Here is a 19,518-nt window from a genome sequence, read left to right on the forward strand (position 1 = left end):
AAATGAGATGTGAAATGAAATCTCTCCCACAATATTAACAATTCCAGACGTTCTCCCCTGACTTCCAAATCCAGCTCAGTGCCCCAGCCTGACCCACCTCAGAACAAGGAGGCAAACTTTGGGGAGCTGTGGTGTTCTGGAGCTGAACCCTCTCAGTTCCCTTCTGGGTACATGTTACCAGCGCCCTCTGCTGATGAAAAACAGGCTCCTGCTCTTCCTAATTGCTGCTTTATTTTTGTTAATTGGGTCTGATGAGAAGGTAATGACAGCATCAGGTGAGGTCTGCTTCTCTCATGCCCGGGGCAGAGCCTCACACACGGCGTTGCAAGAGGCACTGATTCCATGTTTAGGTTCAGGTGATGCTTTTTTCCCAAAGAACAAATCTGTCTTGCTGCTGTGGGCGGTTGCAGATTTTAAGGAAAGCTTTCTGGGCAGCTGTAAATGCTGAAATCAGTTCCTGTTGTAGAATCCCAGAATGGTTTGGGCTGAAAGGGACCAGCCAGTGCCATCCCCTGCCATGGGCAGGGACATCTCCCACTCAGTATCCCAGGTTTTTCCAAGCCCCGTCCAACCTGGCCTGGACCATTTCCAGGCATGGGGCAGAAGAGTAACACAATACTCCTGGGAAAAAAAACACTTCCTTTTTCAGACCTGTTGATAAGATTATCACTTCAAATAGTATCACCTTTGTATACAGAGTGCACCACTATGATGGAGTAGCAAGGAAGAAGCTTCTCCTTTGTCTGTTCTGGTGTAAAGGTTGTTTCAGCTCCTCTGGGTAAGCTCTAGAAACTGAAATTTCTGGTTTTCAGCTCTCATGAAAAGAAACTCTTGGAGAGAATTACCAAATATGATGGTTTAGAAAAATACAATTTTTATCAGCTTTGCAGTATGTTCCCACAACATCTCTGGGATAGGAACCATCTGGGTGTCTTTACAGTATGGAAAAGTAATTTATAATTAAGTTCTATTTCTTTAAAATGCATCATGTTTAATATTTCACACTCTATAGTCACTGATACTTACAGAGATCTAAAATCCATTTGACATGTTTGTACTAATCACCCACTTGTTTCCCTAAATATATTTTACATCAGAGCTCATGCTCTTTCATGTGATTATGTGAATTTTTTTTTTTTTACAACAACTGAGCTCAATATATGTATTTAAGTAAAACAAAAAGCCTTGGAGGTTTTCCCCCTGGCTTTTAGAATCAGTGTACTGGTAATTTTAATAGGGAAATATAAATTAGAGTGATGTACACTTTCATGGTTTGTGTTTAAACTCACTGCTTGATATTGGTCAATATGAGAGGAGCTGGCCTGAAGTTTCACCAGGGGAGGCTCAGGTTGGATATTGGGGAGAATTTGCTTAGGGAAAGGATTGTCAAGCATTGGAACCATCCCTGGAAGTGCTCAAAAACCACATGGATGTGGCATTTGAGGGCACGGGTTAGTGGTGACCGTGGGTTGATCTCGGAGGTCTTTCCCAACTTCCACGTCCCTCCTGTGACTCCGTGAATCCCAGGCTGGTGTTTCCAAGTGACCATTAATGGGTGTTTTCCCCCTGTGGCTCTGCAGATGCCATCAGCTCCACCAACCCCCGCGTCATCGACGATGCCAGAGCCAAGAAGTTGTCCAACGACCTCAAGAGATGCACTTACTACGAGACCTGCGCGACCTACGGGCTCAACGTGGAGAGAGTCTTCCATGACGGTACAGCTGCCTCTTGGCATCCAGCACATCGCTCCATCCTCTGGCTGTCCTTTCTGACTAATGACCCAGCTGGGGTAGCTCACATATTTGCCTGCTCAGTTACAGAAAACGCTGATTTTTAGGCATTTTTGTTGTGTTTTCTAAGACGGCTCCTTAACTCGAACACTGATGTGTTCTCCACCAGCACCTTTAGTCTTAAGTCTCTTTTAAGACTCTTTTAAGTCTCTTTTAAGACCTTTAGTCTCTTTTAAGTCCTTATTTAATTTTCAGGTTTCCTTGGTGCTTGCTTTTTTGTAGCAAAGTGTGCTTTGGTTTTTTCCTCCTGGAGAGGCTGAGGGGCTGTTTGTGGCAGAGTAGCTGAAAACGCTACATTTGAGCAGCATCATGTTCATGGGGTGTTAAAATTTGAGAGCTAGGTTGGATGTTGAGAAGGAATTGTTCCCTGGGAGGGTGGGCAGGCCCTGGCACAGGGTGCCCAGAGGAGCTGTGGCTGCCCCTGGATCCCTGGAGGTGTCCAAGGCCAGGCTGGACCAGGCTTGGAGCAGCCTGGGACAGTGGGAGGTGTCCCTGCCCATGGCCAGGGTAGGACAGGGTGAGCTTTAAGCTCCTTTCCACCCCAAACCATTCTGGGACTCTCAGAGAGTCTTGTGTAGGGGTTTTGATCCTTGTGGGTCCCTCCCAGATCAGGATGTGCTATAATTCCATGATCTGGAGTTGCAGGAGATGGGATCTGTGCCCCCTCTAGTGGAATTTCAGTCCAGTGTCCTGGGGCTTGGCTGGCTTCTCTTCTCGCCAGGCTCCTCTCGAGGCTGAACGTGTCAGCCCCTCATCACAGCAGTTTTCTGTGTCTGAAAACCTTCTTAATTAATTAAGTTTTAATGCTTCTCAGAGCCCCTTAGTTCTAGGGGTTTTTGTTGCCAGCCTCTCGTTGCAAAGTCCTGCTCTGCCTGTGCTTACATGAGGCAGTGTCACATCAGCACCTTGCAATGGGGTGTGAAAAGACAGTTCACATTAAAAAAAAGGAAAAAAGATCAAATTTTTTACGTGGAATAAAAAGGTGACACATTCTAATGTTTACATTAGAGAAAGAAAAAATAGTTATAATTTTTACATGGGGAAAAAAGAGGCAAAACATTGTACATTTTACCTGGAAAACACTGACCTGCCCCCATTTTTTACCCATGCTGTTGGTCAGATTTCAGAGAAGACCATTTGGAGCTGCATCTTCTTGCTTTGCTCCCTGATTTCTGTTGAACTAGTTGCAAAAATTACTGTTTTGACTGCCTAGATTTTCTATATTGATTAGGAGTTTCAAAGAGCCATTAGGGGGTTTTGTTTAGCACATTTATTTTGGAGTGCTGGCTATAGTTAGATTGTTAATTATATACTCCAAGTCCTGGTGTTTGTGGCTCTGTCTGCAGCCTCCCTCTTGGTTTTCTTTTCCCTTTCTCAGAGATTTTGAGAGAAGTCTCTTGGCACAAACCTAGTGTGATAAACTTGTAAGCTTTCAGGAGGCTCATTTGTCTCTCTTTGGTCGTAAGAAAGAATTGACAGGGATCATGTGTTTTAAGAAATATCAGGGTGTTGTTTTGCCCCCATGGCAGCCAACCAGCTCTTTAATATTTGCCAGCTAATAGGATTAGAAATGCTTCTGTATGAATGGGTTACACTTGCCAGACACGTCTGGGACCAAATCCAATTCCTGATAATTTTTGCTGTTTATTTCAGCAGGAAACAAAGCAACTTCTTAACCCCATTAAATGGGGGGGTGTGAATGAGCAGTGCAGGCTGTTAATAGCTAGCACTTGATTAAATATCCCTTGGTTTGTGCTGCTCTGGGGCGTTTAGGTTCAGCGTAGCTTTAATGGTTTTTTGTGGCTTCTTCAGAGGGGTCACATTAGTTGGGCAGCCTGGGATAGTGGAAGGTGTCCCTGCCTTGGCAGGGGGTGGAACAAGATGAGCTTTAAGGTCCCTTCCAATCTAAACCATTCTGGGATTCTCTGATAGTAAACAAAAAAAAAAAAATCACGTGAGGATGTTCCAGCCCACAGACTTTTCTTCTGCACACACTTAGTGGGTTTTGACACCAGTTCCTGGTTTGGGCTGTTTTGTTTGCAGGTATATTTTAAAATCTCTTTTCTTGTTTCTGTGTTGTGCCTTGCTGTGATGTAGACCTACCTTTTGGAGTAAGAAATTGGAAATGGCATTGAAGAGCTTTTTACTCCTTCATTGCACACACTTCAGAAATTAAATTTCTAATTTGTCCCCTGCAAGCAGCTACTGAACTTGGTGGTCATCTGTTATGATTCTTCTGTGATAACTCATTTCCCATTTTCGCCACAGCTGAGTGGTAAAATAATTTAACTTGAATGATTATTGTTATTATGAAAATGCTACTTTATTCTCGAGTTAAATCCAAATACCTCGTTTCCAACGCTTCATTACAGCTGATAAGCTCACTATTGATTGTAACAGAGATGGAATCATAGAATCACTTGGGTTGGAAAAGACCCTTAAGATCATCAACTCCATTGGTTCATATTTTGTGAGAGGAAAGCTGAGTAAAGTGAAAGCCAAAATCCTCCTTCACATTCTGCTATTTTAGAGGCTGCTTTTCAGCCTTCAAGCATGTCCCACTGAGGTTTAATCTCTCATACTGTTGGGAAGTTAAACCTGAATTTCAGGCTGAAATAAAAAAGAGGAGTTCCATGTTTCAAGGTTTTAGTTTAGTAATGTGCCCAACAATGGGGGATAACAAATATTTTCTTATTTTTTGGTATTTTGAATAGTTGAACAAGGGAATTGCATTAAAAAAATTAGATAAATGCTAATAAGATCCATTTTGCTTCATATTCCCAATTAAGAATTAGAGATTTTTTTTTCCCCTCTGCTTATCAGAATGGATTCTATCAATGACATTGAAAATGATTATTTTAATGCTTCTTGTCAGCACAGTATTGTAATGACTGTGTACTGCCCCAGGATGCCTTTTTAATGGTTTTAGCCTTCTTGAATTAGCTTGATGTACCATTAATGCATGAGAATTGCTTTTATTTCTGTTCACGGTGTATTCATAACCACACATCATGCCCTGCTTTATGTTCGGATTTTCCCTGACCCATTTAGCTATGGGCCATGCAAGTCCCTGACACCACAAAGGAGCAAATGTTCAAATATTTAGAGGATAAAATTTTACTATCACAGGGTGTGAAACAAAAGGGTTTGAGTCTAACTTGAGTTCAGAGTTGAATCTGTCTCTGAAGCTTAGCAGCTCAACCAAGGAAGTTTTACCTCTTCTAGATGGGTTTTACACCCAGATTTTGATGTAATACTGCCAAAAATAACAATAAACAGAGTTGCAGGTATGTGGTAGCAGACGTCCCTGCTGCCTCACAATTTGCACTTTGCTCTGGTGCTCTGCTGCTGCCCGTATTTTTGGATGCTTTCTTTGCAAATTAACTAGTCTTTTATTAAGGAATGTGTCTGCTCTGTGTAAAAAATCTACCAGGAGTATTTTATTTCCAGATCCAAACAGTATTTATTTCCAGATCCAAGTAGTATTTCCCATGTGGTGTTGAACAAAGGTGTCTTAAAAGGAGAACTTCAAAGCACCATTTCTCTATTAAGGGATGGGAGATGACAGATTAATCCTGCTGCAGCCACATTGAGGGGAAGGGCTGTCACTTGCCATCAGCATTATCTAGTCAGCTTTTATAGATGTATTTTCATTAGGAAATGTTAATCAGCCTAATGGGAAGTAAATAAAAAAGAAGTAAATTGGTCCCGTCCCGACGGCTGTTTTGGGAAGGTCCGAGTTCACTCTGGCACTGGATGTGGCCTAAGGGATTCTCTGCTGGTGGGGACCCAGTGCAGGGCAGGGTGAGGCAGCAGTTCCTTCAGCTCAGGACCTCCTTGGATTTCCTTGGAATTCCTTGGATTTCCTTGGAGTTGGGCTGCGGCCTCCGGGAATGTGGCATCTGCAGTGATGAGCTTCAGGATGGCCTGGATCAGCCTGCTGACTCTTGCATGCTTCACAACCGCCGGGAAAGCAATGCTTTGCCTGGTTAGATATTTGTGTCTGGTGTTTGTTCTTTTTTTTTTTTTTTTTTTTTTTTAAATGAGAAAGTGACATTAGGGAGTCAATTTCTTTTTCGATATCATGGCTTAGCCTGGACCAACAGATCCTCAAGCCGCGTTCATTTTAATCCCCTGTTCATTTTAAGTCGTTTCAGTTCTAAGTTCGTTTTAGGACGTTTGTTTTAGGACGTTTGTTTTAACGCAAAATTAACGTTTTGATTTTATTAATCCACGTTTTGATTTTATTAATCCCCGGGAATTAGGGAGCGCGGCGGGCGCGGCCGCCAGGGGGCGCCGGAGCCGCGGCGTGAGGGGCCCGTGAGGGGCCCGTGATGGCGGCGGCGCCGCGGATCCCCCGGGCTTTGTGCCGCCGCGCCGGGACATTGAAACGCTCCGGCCGCCAGAGTCGGCTGGAAAAAAAAATATATATATAAACGCAAAAATCTGGCCGTCCTCTTCTTGTGACGTGTTTTTGTTTGTGTTTTATTCTGAACTTGCTTCAGCTTCACCCTTGCTCATGCTTTGCCCGTACACTTACTTTATACCCTTCCTGCCTGCCTGTAGCTCTTATAGGCCATTAATAAATGAGAAGATTTAGTTTGGAAAAAAGCATTTCACTCCACTGTTCTTTGGGGTTTTTTGGTGGCTGTTTTTGTTTGCACAGACATTTCTTCTGGTTTCCAGGCAATCTCTCAGCCCCATTCAGCAGGTGACAAGTTCTGGTGCCATAAATCAGACTGCACCTTGTTCCAGGAAGGCCCAGTGTGAACAAGCAGGAGGAGATTAACCAATATCCAAAATTTATATAACATAGGCCTGAAAAGAGCTGTGGGAATTGAGCAGTGCCTGGTGAAACAGGTGTAAAGAAGCCTTCATCCTGGGGATCACTTGGCATCAGTAGGATTGGGCTGGAAAATGGATCCAAATCCCTGGATTTATATTTTCTGACTGATTACCAATTTTCACACTTTGCACATTACTGTTCAAAATTCTTTTTCTGATGTCCCTGAGAATTTATGCGGTCTCTGTGCAGTTCCCCTCGTGCTTGGTGCTGTCCAGTATTGCTGCCATGCTGTTTGATAGGGACAGACTTCACCTTTTTTGGCGAAAATTGCAGCAACTTTGCAGGCTTTGGAGACCTTGAGACTGATACTGCTCTATCAGGTTTTTCAACACTGCACCTGGATCCACAAATGTGTGAAGGAAAGAAAAGAGATCTTCCAGTGACTTGTCTGCATCCATTTTCTCATGCCTGGAATCAAATAATGGGATGAGGAGCTGTAGTCCAGGGTACTGGATTTAAGAAATGCTACAGTGAGCGCAGAGGAATCGAATGATGTAATGCCAGTAAAAGTTGCAGGGAGGTTCTGATTTTAGCCCTGATGTGTCATTCAGTAGGTGACTCGTAAAAAACCATAATGTCTTGCAGAACTTTTTATGTGGCTTTTAATTTTATAGTGGTTATTTCATGGCACTTCCTTTAAGTCTTAATTTGAAGTGTATGCACTAAGGCAGGTTACTTAAAACCTACAGCAGAGCTGCTGATTCTGTGCAATAGGTGACAGCTGTTAATTTTTTTGGAGAGCACAATAAATGCAAGACCTAGTTCAACATTGATTAATTCTTCATTAAATGGCAGCAAGAATGTAGATCAACATCTCTTCAAAATGCAAAAAAAAAATCAGGTTTTCAGTAGTGAAGATTCAGAATTAGTCCAGTAAAGTCATATTCTGTAATGCAAACTCTAATTGAAATCCTGGGGCAGGAAACAAGATGGTTGGGGGGTAAATTGCCTTTTTTGAAAATTTTACAGTAGACATGAGAGTAAGAGGCAGAATCAGTGTGTTTTATGGACTCGTGTGTGTTGTGCTTGGCAGACAAAGTGTTATAAACACATTGGTGGAGTGTCTGGCGAGCAAGCAGGAATTGTTTCCTCTTAGAAACAGAAGCAAAAAATTCTGGAAGAAGGAGGAAGTTTGAAAATCCCTTATTTTCCAAATCTCTGCTTTTCTCAGTAAAGACACCAGGAAAGGCAGGATAGAAAGAAGCCATAAACAGGTGTTGCCATGCTGCAGTTCCTGGCAGAGCTGAAAGCAGCAGTGACAATTTCTGCCATTCTTTTAGAGCCAAGTGAGCTGAACAGCAAACTGCTGGCAGGGCTCAGTCACGGGCTGTGTCCAGAGGGGACGCTTTAAGAACAATGAAATGAAATACTGCTTGGTGATACCTGAGTGAGGATTCTTCAGCTGCTGCAGAGGGAGTGACCACAGGTTAGGTGAGGGCCAGGAAGGGCTTCAGCAGAGCATGACCTCCTCAGAGTGCCAGTTTATATTTGCTTTATCACAGCCAGAACCTTTTTCTTCCGCATGTCTGCTTAATTCTGAGTGTTCTGTGTAAACTGTGCCTCGCTTGCTGCATTTTGGGGGATGCTCTGCCTTGCCCAGCATATCTTTGCCTCTCTTCCTACTGCTGCGCTCTTTGTGACATTTCTATGATTATGGTTTGATCATTTAATCTGACATTTTCCTCTTAATTTTTTATTGACAAATCTTAATACCCATACACCTCATCTGCTGCTTTATGCCATGTTCTGTACAGCTTCTGTAGCAAGCCTTGACATACAGAGGGCAACATGAAATATCTAAAGCTTGATTTTTCAATTTTTTTTTTAGTTATCCTCAATATGTCTTCCCTTGGCTGTTTGTTTAACTGTCCTTTGTGAATTTGTCTTTAAATTTGGCCACAAAAAAATTAGCTGGCTTAATATTGATGAATGGAAGATGAAGAGCTAACCCAGGAGATGTGTTGTCTGAAGACAGAAAGGGAAGGCAGAATGCCCTTTCTGTAACTTCATTCTGTTGTGGATGTGTTTAGGAGCATTTATTAAAGAGAAGATCCCGCTTTGCCGCCTTACAATAAAGAGATGCTTTTGTCTGAGCTATCAAACGTTTAAAACCGGTGTAATAAACATAATCCTTTTGTAACCTTCTCTGTTGTGTAACAAACACATTTTCAACATCAAAGTTGATTATTAGCATAGCTGGTTCCTCAAAAGCCACTTCCGAAACGCATTGCAAATCGCTGCCTTTCAGCTAATCCGTATGCATATGCAAATCCCATTGAGCTGTTTGCTTGGCCGGGATTAGCAGCGTGTGTTCAGCCTTTAAAAGCCTCCCTGCATGCCTGGGGGTGAAGTGTGGAGCAGGGCACAGTGCTGGCATTCCCCGCGGAATTCCTGCGCCAGCAAACTTCCAGCGCTGCTGCTGGAAGTTTACGAGAAGCGTTTTTCCTTCCTCCTTCTCTATAAAGTAGAGAACCTTTAATTATATAATGTATAACATACATTGTTTATAACGTACATTAAATTTATGTACTTTAATTATATAATGTATAAAGCATAATGAGCTTTGAAATTGAAGGTTAGATCTGATGAGGTGGTGCTGCACAAGGCAAATGTTGCCCACCAAAGCTGGAGCTTCTGCCTCTTCCTCTAGAAGAAAAGCATTTGCACTGATGGTGTTGTGTGATTTTGGTCAAATGTCAGTGCAACTTTATCTGTAAGCTCCTCCTTTCATTTCAGTTTCTGTTGTTGGAAAGTTTTAAACATCGAGACTTGTTGTTCTCTGCATCAAAACTCTTCCCTTTCTTTTCCTTACTGGAGTTCTGTGTGAGCCCAACACAGCAAGGTCAGGTCCTGCCTGCTGCAGGATCTGGTCAATATTTTGTGGAAAAGAGAAAATCCAGCACAACATCATTTTATACAACTCAAGAGATGAGTCTGGAGAACACAGAGCTGTTTTTGAACAGCCTCTGTTGATTTTAGGTGCTTCTTCTGCTTGGTCTTTCCAGGGGTACCAGTCTGGGATCCCTGTGGACTTGTTTCAGCAGCGCGTTCTGGTTAGGAAGTAAGCTCAAATCAGGAAGATTAGTTGGCAGATGGATGGGACTGCCTCAGTTATGAAAATGATCCCAAACATTAAATGTGAACACAGGGGCTCAACATGTTTTATTAAAGGGTTAGGAAAACTGAGGGCTCTTATACTTTAGACATGGCACTTGGGGATGTGGTTAGTGGTGGCCTTGGCAGTGCTGGGGTAATGCCTGGACTTGATTTTAGAGGGCTTTTCCAGCCTAAAGGGTCCTGTGATTCCTGTGATCCCTGACCGTCTCCACATGTGACTTCAATTCATTATTTCCTGCAACTTTCAAAACTTCAAATTAAATTTTTGAATAAATTGTAACTCTGATAGAAGACATTTTTTTTTGAACAAATTTGTCATTTGTGACAAGTGCATTCCCTCAGCAACCTCTGTGGAGTTCTGGTTTATGACCTTTAGTTCACGAATTATTATAAAGCTGGTACATGACTAAAAATTGAACAGTTTTGTTAATAAATGTGTGAATGTTTGTTCATTTTAGTTTCAGCACAAGATTTTGTGTGACTTCTGCACTGTCTCAACTTTAAAAAGGCTGAACATGGCTTTCAGAGCCACAGAACCAATTTTAAATTAAGGCAGAGGTTTGTTTTTCTTCAAGCTCTATCTGCACTTAATGAAAGAACGTTATTGGCAGATGCTGAAGAAATATTTTTTTCCATAGAAAATTGGATTTGGGGCATAAAACTTGTTAATGTTAATAAAGACAGGTCATTACTGGTCTCAAGTCAGATATGCAAACTCCAGGAGATGGAGTGCTGCTGGTGGCACTTGTGCTGCTGCAACTTGGGTGTGAAAAAGCCCCGGTGAGGAGTAAATCAGCCGGAGTTGAGCGCACACACAATCGCCTCCCTCCCATCATTTATGCCCCTCCTGATGCCTGATGCACTCACTTGTGTCTTAGGCCTGGTAATTTACAGTCTCCCAGAAAGGTATGTTTAGATTTAAGCTGTGCAATAGTGTAACTAATGAGAAATAGAGGGGAATTTATAGCACTTGGTGATTGATTGGCCAAGTACCTCGACATTAATTGAAATCTGAGGACTCCCAGCTGTCTTTCAGTTTAAAAAAAAATTAAATAGGAAAAAATAAAGTGTTTTTGGAGTAGTGAAACTATTGCTTTGTAGCCTTTATGGAGAATGTGGTTGGGGTGAAAGGTGGGATTCCCTAAAGAATGGAAGGGCTGTTTCCTAATCACCTGAGGCACTGGCAGTATCACTCAGCTTCTGCTTTTACAATCCTGCTGTGACTTCAGTTGTCTTTCCCTGGGAGTTTGGCCCCAATTCCACCTGGGAGCCTGGCTGTGGAGTCATCAGGTTGTGCTGCTGTCTCTCCCCTGTTTGGCAGAGGCACTCAGGCCTAACTGTTGTGTGACAAATTATCAGGATAAATACTTGGCCTTAATAACGCCGTTTAACCGGCCATCTCCATGGAGAGCATACAGCTCTCTCCTCTGCTGTCATCCTCTAAATGCACCATTCTTGCTGGAGCTTAGTCTTGTGCAAATGTCTAAATTTTCCCATTAAGTGCTTAAAAAGTAATAAAACTAAAGCCATTAGCCTTCACTCGTCAGATCTGTATCAAGAGAAATATTCTTGGGCGCCATAAATCTGATCAAGTGTTCGACATTTATATCATTCGACTTCATTCTCTGGAAATGGACCTTTGAAGGTAAATTGCATTAAGTAGGGCAGTTTAAATTTTTAATACAATCTTATTGTAACTGTTAGCAAATGATTAAAGTGCAAAGGGGGGGCTTATGTGTTTTGGGAGATTTATGTGAAATGCTCCATGATGCTTCTGCTCTGGCAGGGAACTGCTTTTGTGACAGCTGGATGTGCATAAACCCACATACCCAGAGGATTTTGAGCTTGTAGTGGTGGAGGAGATGACTTCCTGTCTGCTGCTGGATTTCTGGAGGGTGTTTTGGGAGCAGGATTTATTCCACCTGCACTGTGGTGTTGCTAACACAAAGCTTAACTCTTTTTCCAACAGGTCCCTGTGTGCCTAAGAGGGGGCACTTGGATTTTGGTGGCTCGAGGGCAACGAGCTCTAGGGCTGAGGTGGTTTATTTAATTTATTTAGGGCCTTGGTAGTTTGTTTTGAGGGAAGTCTTGCTTTAAAGTACAAGAACAGTCTCTAGCTTGAGTTTGGTGAACAGCATAGATAAGTTGTGCTTCAGGAGCAGTGATGTGTTTATGCACCTTTTTTTGGTGTTGCTGTAGACTTTGAGTTGTTAGGTAACAATTTTGTGTCATTTTGGTAGTTAAAGCAGAAATGTTCTCTATGAAAGCAGTCATTTGGTGATGTGTGCCCCAAAATGGGCTCTTGATGAAGCTGCTCGCTAAGGTGGTAGAATCCTGAAGCATCTTATAATTTTCTGTTACTTAAACTCATGTTTTGATGTGATTAAAAAGTGATTTTATGTTTTGACATAAAATTAAATACATACAATGATGTTATCCTTAAGAATGTTATTCTTTAAGGGTAATTAACAACTGAGTTGCTTCATTATGGACTTTTTACAAAACATATCAATTTGACAGTATTCTCTTTGAGTCTTTTCAAGTTGACTTTTTTCCTTGTCTCAACATTTTTTTTAATCTTTGCATTTAAAATCATAAGTCTGTGTGGGATATAACAGGATTTATGAGTTTATTCTGCCCTCATGGAAAGGTCAGCAGAGCTCCAGGAGGTTCTGGTGAGGTAAATCCATGTGCAGGAGACTTTACCTGTATGTCTGGCACAATGTTCCCATTAAATCCTCAACTCCTGTGCTTCTACTTGCAGCACAGTTGAAGCAGTGAAGACAACACAGGTTTATTTTTTAAATTGCTTCAGATGCCAGATTGTTTCCAGTGGATTTATTGGCATATTTGCTTACCTAGTCCTGGAAGGCAGTGATTTGCATGGAAGTTGGGAATAAGTGATGTGCAATGTTAATTAGATTTACCTGTGAAGGAAAAAAAAATGTTGGCATTGATGAAAGATATTTAATGCCGAGCCTGATTTACAGCTGTATTTTCATATCTTGTAAGACAAGGTTTAAGGAGCAAAGATTGGTTAGCCAAGCACTTTGTCCTGTAAAACTTCCTAATGCTTGCTTGGTGCTTGCACTACAGATTTATATATTTTTGGTCAATTTGACTTTTCTTTTTTGGTCATCGAGATTTCTCCCAGCAAGTCCCACCCCAGGCTGTCAGAGCATGGAGGGGTTTGTGCTCAGTGCAGAGCAGGAGCTCCTCTGCCCTGGTGTGACTTCACAGAGGCCCCACTTCTTCAGGGCAAAGTAACTTCAGGCATTTCTGGCTGCATGTGGCCAGGAGTTAGCTGGATAAATTGCCATTTCCAAACTCCAGCTTTGGAATTGTCCAGCACTCATGTCTCTATAACACCTGACATGTGAGATGCCAAGCTTTCCTTTTAAACAGAAGAATAGAAAGGTTGTTTAGCCTAGAAAATTGATTGAATTTAAAATAACAGGCACAATGGCCTTAATAGTGGCTACTTGCATTAATGTTTCCCATTTGGAAGCGTTTGTGGTTAAGGCTTGCTCTGGTAGTTATTACTGCCTCTCCTGCACTATGTAATTGTGGAATAAATTTACTTTTATTGAACCCTTACTTATCCTGTAAACATGGAATATTAAGCTAAAAGGCAGCTGCTGTAAAAATGTAAGCTGCTATATATCTTAACATCTTCCACTTCTGTTTCTTAAGGTAAAAGCAAGTATTTGCTCACACAAAAATCCCAATTTTGCATTGGGTTTTTTTTTTCCCCACCAAGTAGTTAAAACAGGTATTTATTTAAAAAGTATTTATCCCTGCTGATGTTTTTCACTCAGCTGTCAGCATTCCAGCTTCAACTGAAAGCCATTTTCTGTCTGTCCATGAGTGAAGGAAAATTTCCTGCATTCCCATCTTTTGCACAAGTGGCAGGTTTTAACTGAACCTGCTGTTTACTCTTCTTGGGCGTGCACAGGAGATGGATGGTCTTACACAGGTTTTTATGAAAAACCAGTTTTGATTTAAATTAGTGGTAATTGGAGAAGAGTGTTTACATCTCCTAAAATATGCAGCACCCCTGTACTGTGAGCACTAAGAAGAGAAATGGCACCAGATGTTAGGGGTTTGTGTGCCTGGAGTCTTCCCTTATAATATTCCAAGCTTTCCTTGGCTGAGCAATTTAAATGTATAAAAAAGAGCACAGGAATAACTGTATTCCCTGTCTTTTGGGAGTGAAAGGTGATCAGACTGCTGGTACCTTTGGGTGTTTTCCAGGACCCATCTTAGGAGCAGGGAGTGGTCAGGTCTCAGCCTAGATGAAGTTTTCCTCAGCTCATCTCTGGGGTGCTGCAGAATGTTCTCGGTTTTCTGAGATGTGGGGCTGGAGTAGACTCTCCCCTTGTGCCTTGAACTCCTCCTAGGGAGTATTTTCCCCTCAGGTCCCTGCCTTTCTCATCCTTGTCCTTGGATGGAGCTGTGCTGATGAGGTTGGTGCCTCAGGTTTTAGCTTTTCTGTTTTTCACATTCTGTGCTGCTTCAGTGTGTACACTCATTTATTCTGGGCTTCATATTAGGGGATGGTGAGCTCTCTTCACAGAGTAGGGAGACCAAACAAGGGAGACCAAGGGTGACTGATCCAAATCTCAGACCCAAGAGCATAAACAATGTGAACTGAAGAGAGAAAAACAAGAAGGATGAGATTTGATAACCTAAAGCTGTAATTGGACAATTAACTCCAATATGCAAGAACTTATAAAAGTGAGAGACCCCGTGACCGGTCGTCCATTTTTGTGACCATTTTGGTCCATCTTGGGTGTAACCCTGGCTGGGCTCTTGTGCTGCCCAAGGTGGATCCATTGAGGCCTTTAAATAAATCCCTGCTTTATTCTTTGACTCTGTCTGGCCTCTGTACTAGGGCAGCCTTCACCAGACCAGGGCAAGACAGCTCTGTCAGGGCAGCTCCTCTGGCACCAGCGTTCCCAGTGGGGATGAGCTCCCACAGGAGCACCAAGAGGAGTCAGGTCATTATGGAGGCACCGCCCTGGTCCTTCCCCAGGGGAATTCAGCCCTCTGCTCCTCAGCCCTGAGTGCAGGGAGCTTTGCTTGGGGAAATGAGCTGTGCTCACTTGTTTCCATCGGAAAACGTGGTTTGCACGGAGATCCGCAGAGTTCGATGTTCAGCTCCAAGCTCTCCTGCTCACGGCTCCCTGAAAACCACGTGGGCAGGGAGGGAGGGGAGATGCTGAGGAATGAGTGGGTTTTGACTAACAAAAAGTCACGTTTGAGATGGAGGTGGCAGGGGGTGGGAAGGTTAATTTTGTTGTGGTGCGCTAGGTCAGCCATGGAAGAAGAGGCATTCAAGCCAAGAGCTTTCCCTCCCAACTTGGAGCGGGAATTTCACATGCTTTTCATTAGCAATGCCTTCAAGCAGAATACAACTCCAGTCATTCTGGCTCGTGGAATCAAATTTAAATGTATAAAAAATAAGCGTCAGTTCCCCTCCAAGGCCAAATATTTGCTAAATATCAGTTCTCCTTGTTTACTACTCTAAGTATCCATGGCATATCCCTGTTTATTTGCATAAGAGTTCTTGACTTCGCACATAAATTTTGTTTAGCTTTTCATACTACTGATATATTACAATAAAACCTGTCCCAAATTGATAGATTTAGTATATAAAAGTACAGACAATTCAACTGATTTTTAAAAAGAGTTGAAATGCTTCTTACTCTCTGGATTGTTTTTGATATCTGCCATAGATTAAGTTGGCATTCATCTGTTTTAGAAATATTTTTTAGAGAGTATTAAATTCAAATATTGTGTTCAGAAGCAGCTTGGGACAAAAATATTTCCGCTTTCTTGAAATTTTTATTCACTTTATAGAAGATCATTGTTCTGACAGAGCAAGCAGCTAAGAAATTTGAGGTGAGGAATGGTCTATTTTGACCCCACCTGTGTCCACTTTGGGGCCCCCAGCATAACAATGTAGAGTTACTGGAGAGATTCCAGAGGAGGCCATAGGGATGCTCCAAGGGCTGGAGCCCTCTGCTGTGGAGCCAGGCTGGGAGAGCTGGGGGGGGCTCACCTGGAGAGGAGAAGGCTCCAGGGAGAGCTCAGAGCCCCTTGCAGGGCCTGAAGGGGCTCCAGGAGAGCTGGAGAGGGACTGGGGACAAGGGATGGAGGGGCAGGACACAGGGAATGGCTCCCACTGCCAGAGGGCAGGGCTGGATGGGATTTTGGGAAGGAATTGTTCCCTGGGAGGGTGGGCAGGGCTGGCACAGGGTGCCCAGAGCAGCTGTGGCTGCCCCTGGATCCCTGGCAGTGCCCAAGGCCAGGCTGGGCAGGGTTTGGAGCAGCCTGGTGCCTTGCTTGTGTTCAGGCTGTGTTTGAGTCACTGAGCTCAGGCTCTCCTGGGCTCCTTCCCCTTCCTTGGCCAGACTGTGCTCTGTGTGTGTCAGTGCTACCAACACCCCTGTACTCACATTGCAGGGAGAGGTAGAAATTTCCCTTGGCTAATTATCTCTCCCATGTGAGAGCAGGAGCTTTTGCAGGTGAGGCAGTTTTCATTCATGTGTGGTTTTTGTTCAGTTTTGGTCTTAATTTAGGTCTGTACCACATAGGATGAAGACAAATCCATGTGCATAGGCTAAAATCTGACCTTTGGTTTGCACTCTTCACTCACTAATGTGTTTTAAAATATTTTAATATATAGCTTCCCAGGCTCCAGATCAATAACCCAATGGGTCTGAAATGACAGAGTGCTACGATATTCCCCTTTAATTTAAACATGATTAGCTGATGAAGGTTATGATCAATATGCTAGGGGAAGATAAATTAATTGATATCATCCTTTCAGGATGATAAGAGGCCTATTGGAGGTGGGATGTAACTAATGAAGCTGCTTCTTCATATATATGAGCCATTCTTTATACAATGTGTTCTTACTAAATCATGGTTATGCCATCATTAATTTACATGAAAAACATAAGCCACAGACCAGTTTGTTATTAAAATTGCATTCATTTGAGAAGAAACTATGCTTACACTGTCCCTGCCTGTGCTGTAATGTAGTGAGGGAAAATAATCTCGGAATTTACATAATTGTCTTTTGTGTTTGCTGAACAAGACAGACTGGGCTCTGTTGGCTTAATTCCAACGAGTTTCTGGGGAACTTTTTAAGGAGATGCCAGTAAATGTTTTGGTGGAGGTGCTGCAAGTGACTGCAGAGTCCTTAGCATAAGTTTTGTGAAGTGTTTCCCTTCATGAAGAAAACTGCATGCAAGGAAGCTAAATTTACTTAGTGACATTTTTGTTTAGCCACTACACAAGTACCTGTTTCCAAAGACTGAATTTTTGATTAGTGTTTAATTTGTGACTCAAAAGGTAGCAAGAAGTTTTATTTTTATGTATTTATGACATAAAAAGAGCTCTTTCCAAAGGCTTCAGCTGAATTAGCAGCATGAGCTCAGGTTCCAGTGTGTGATGGGATGAATTTCTGAAATGGTTTGACTTGTTTAAATTGAAAGATTGTAGGAGAGGTTTGGAAGTTGCTGCATTCCACATGAGTTCTGTTTGATCTTTTTTTATTATGGGTCTGCCAAGCTGTGTATAGAGATGTTAATGGCTCTGATCCCTGCATCCGTTTGATAAATGCTGCTTTTTCTTCCATGCTGAAGAGAATGTCTTAATAAATTGCAAAAAAACCCAAAAATAAAAAAAATCAGGCATTTTTCCAGCTGTGCTGCTGCTGCTAAGGAATAAAAGCTAAAATTAGAAATAATGATACAGCTTCTTTCCATAAAGAATTCCACTGGGATGTGTGGTACCACCAATCCAGGTATTTATTCGATGTCAGGGTTAGAATATTAGAACTTTAGGAATATTAGGACTTTATCAGTGCTAATATTCCAGTTATCTCTGGTTGGGGCTTCACAGTGGATTGCCGTGGTGCAGTGGCTGGTAAAAGAGGGAAATCCATTTTATTCCTTGGCAGCAAAGACCAGGCATCTTCTGTCTGCCAGGAGAATATCCCATAGAAGAATGGAAAATGTTTGCTACCATCAGCTTTGTTAGTGTGGTGTTAAAAACACAGAGGGGACTTGGTACAGAATTCCTGGTATTGCTTTTTGTAATTTTTTCCCCAAATCCTCTGATGCTCACCTGGTGGAATGAGACTTCTAGAGTCACGTTTTCCACGTGGAGAACCCAGCTGGAGTCTCCCATGGAGCACTGTGGAAAACCTTTGCTGTAACACATCAGTTTCTGGAGCAGGCTTTGGTGGTGACCCCTGTTTGTGTGCTGTTCATAGTGTGCTTTCCCACGAGTGCTCTGCCTGACCTGCCTGCCTGTTTTGTTCCCCTTCAGTTGCCCAGAAGATTGTTTCAACCAAGAAGAAGCAGCAGCTCTCAATCGGACCCTGCAAATCTCTACCCAACTCTCCGAGCCACTCCTCCGTGTGTTCTGCCCAGGTTTCTGCCGTACATATCAGCCAGGTACAGACAAAATCAATGCTTGGGAAGGGAACAGATAAGCTGCTTTTCATCTCTGATGTGTTTGGTGCCATTTCAAGTGCTCTCCTTGCTGCTCGAGAAGTAGTTGCCATTTTATTAATGCTGCCAGTGTTCTGTAGTTTGAAGTGGTATTTGAATTTTTAAGATTGGCTTCAGTTCAAGAAACAAAGCAGCAAACCAGAATAATTTGGCTTTAAAGCCTGCTTGGATTGATAAGCCTGCTTTGATCATTCTCATTGATACCCAGCAGCCTGCAGGCCAGTCATTACAGTTGCAGGATTTGCTGTGCTGTGGTTCAACATCCCCTTGCTGTGTTTTTGGTGGTTACTCTCACTCAGCTGTGCTGAGATGGTGTATCCCAGTGGTCAGAGTGCTGGAATTTTACACTCAATGGTATTTTGAGAAACATATGGTTAATACCAACATTTTCTTAATATTAGCATATGGTTAATACCAACTTTTACCCATGTGTATTGCCTGTTCCCCTGTGTTTCCCTGACAATGCCCTTCCTCAGTGTCTTTGTTTTCTAGTGTCAACTGATAATCTCTGGGCTTGTCCCCAGCTGGGATGGATATAAACTGAATTGTGTCAGATACCCACAGCCATTCTGGTGTGGTTTTCAGTCTAAACTCAGTAATATGCAGGTTATTTTGCAGTCCTGAGCCACCCACATGAGGATTTGTTTTGACTATGGACCTTTATCCCACACAGTGCCTGCTTTTTGGCAGAAGGGAGTAACTTCTCCCACTGCAGGTGCCAGTTTAGTCTTCAGAGTTCTCTGCTGTGACTCACTCTGCTTCAGGCTGAGCCCTGATACAGCCCCAGGCTGTGACTGTGGCTTTTGCTGATGAGCCCAAAGAGAGTGCTGGAGTTCAGACCCCTCTTTCTAAAGCAGGTGCTGAGTGAGGTGTGCTGCTCCTCAGAAGAGCCCTGGCAGCTTCTGGTGAGGAACAAGTTCTCACGTGGGAGAGGTTCTCCCATTCCAGGTTTCCTCAGCTGCTCTGTCTCTGACCAGTTCATGGCCACAGCCCTCAGAACTCGCCCTCCCTGGGGGCATTTCTTGTTAATGAAGCTTTTTTGTTGAAGGACATCAAATATCTGGGGGCTCACTTGCTTCCTACACAAGTCTAGTTTGAAGGTCAACAGCAAACACCAAATTCTAGACCAGCACCATCACCTATGCAGCAAACTTCTTGCCAGTGATAAGAACTGTTTGGGAAAATCAAGGAGAGGTAGCTTTTGTGATAAGGCTTCCTAGATTCTTTTTCAATAAAA

The 19,518-nt window shown here is 42.8% G+C and overlaps 1 protein-coding gene across 12 annotated transcripts in view; it reads left to right on the forward strand.

The window, feature by feature from the left end:
* The window catches only part of AGAP1 (ArfGAP with GTPase domain, ankyrin repeat and PH domain 1), a 307,984-nt gene that overhangs the window by 117,906 nt on the left and 170,560 nt on the right, over positions 1-19,518 (forward strand). For all 12 annotated transcript variants that reach the window (XM_064433496.1, XM_064433498.1, XM_064433500.1 and 9 more), the window contains 2 exons: positions 1,581-1,715; positions 18,097-18,224. In XM_064433496.1, the coding sequence (XP_064289566.1) occupies positions 1,581-1,715; positions 18,097-18,224 (263 nt within the window). The remainder of the gene's footprint in view (positions 1-1,580; positions 1,716-18,096; positions 18,225-19,518) is intronic.

Source organism: Passer domesticus, chromosome 10 (genome assembly GCF_036417665.1).
Source record: "Passer domesticus isolate bPasDom1 chromosome 10, bPasDom1.hap1, whole genome shotgun sequence".
Lineage (NCBI taxonomy): Eukaryota > Metazoa > Chordata > Aves > Passeriformes > Passeridae > Passer > Passer domesticus.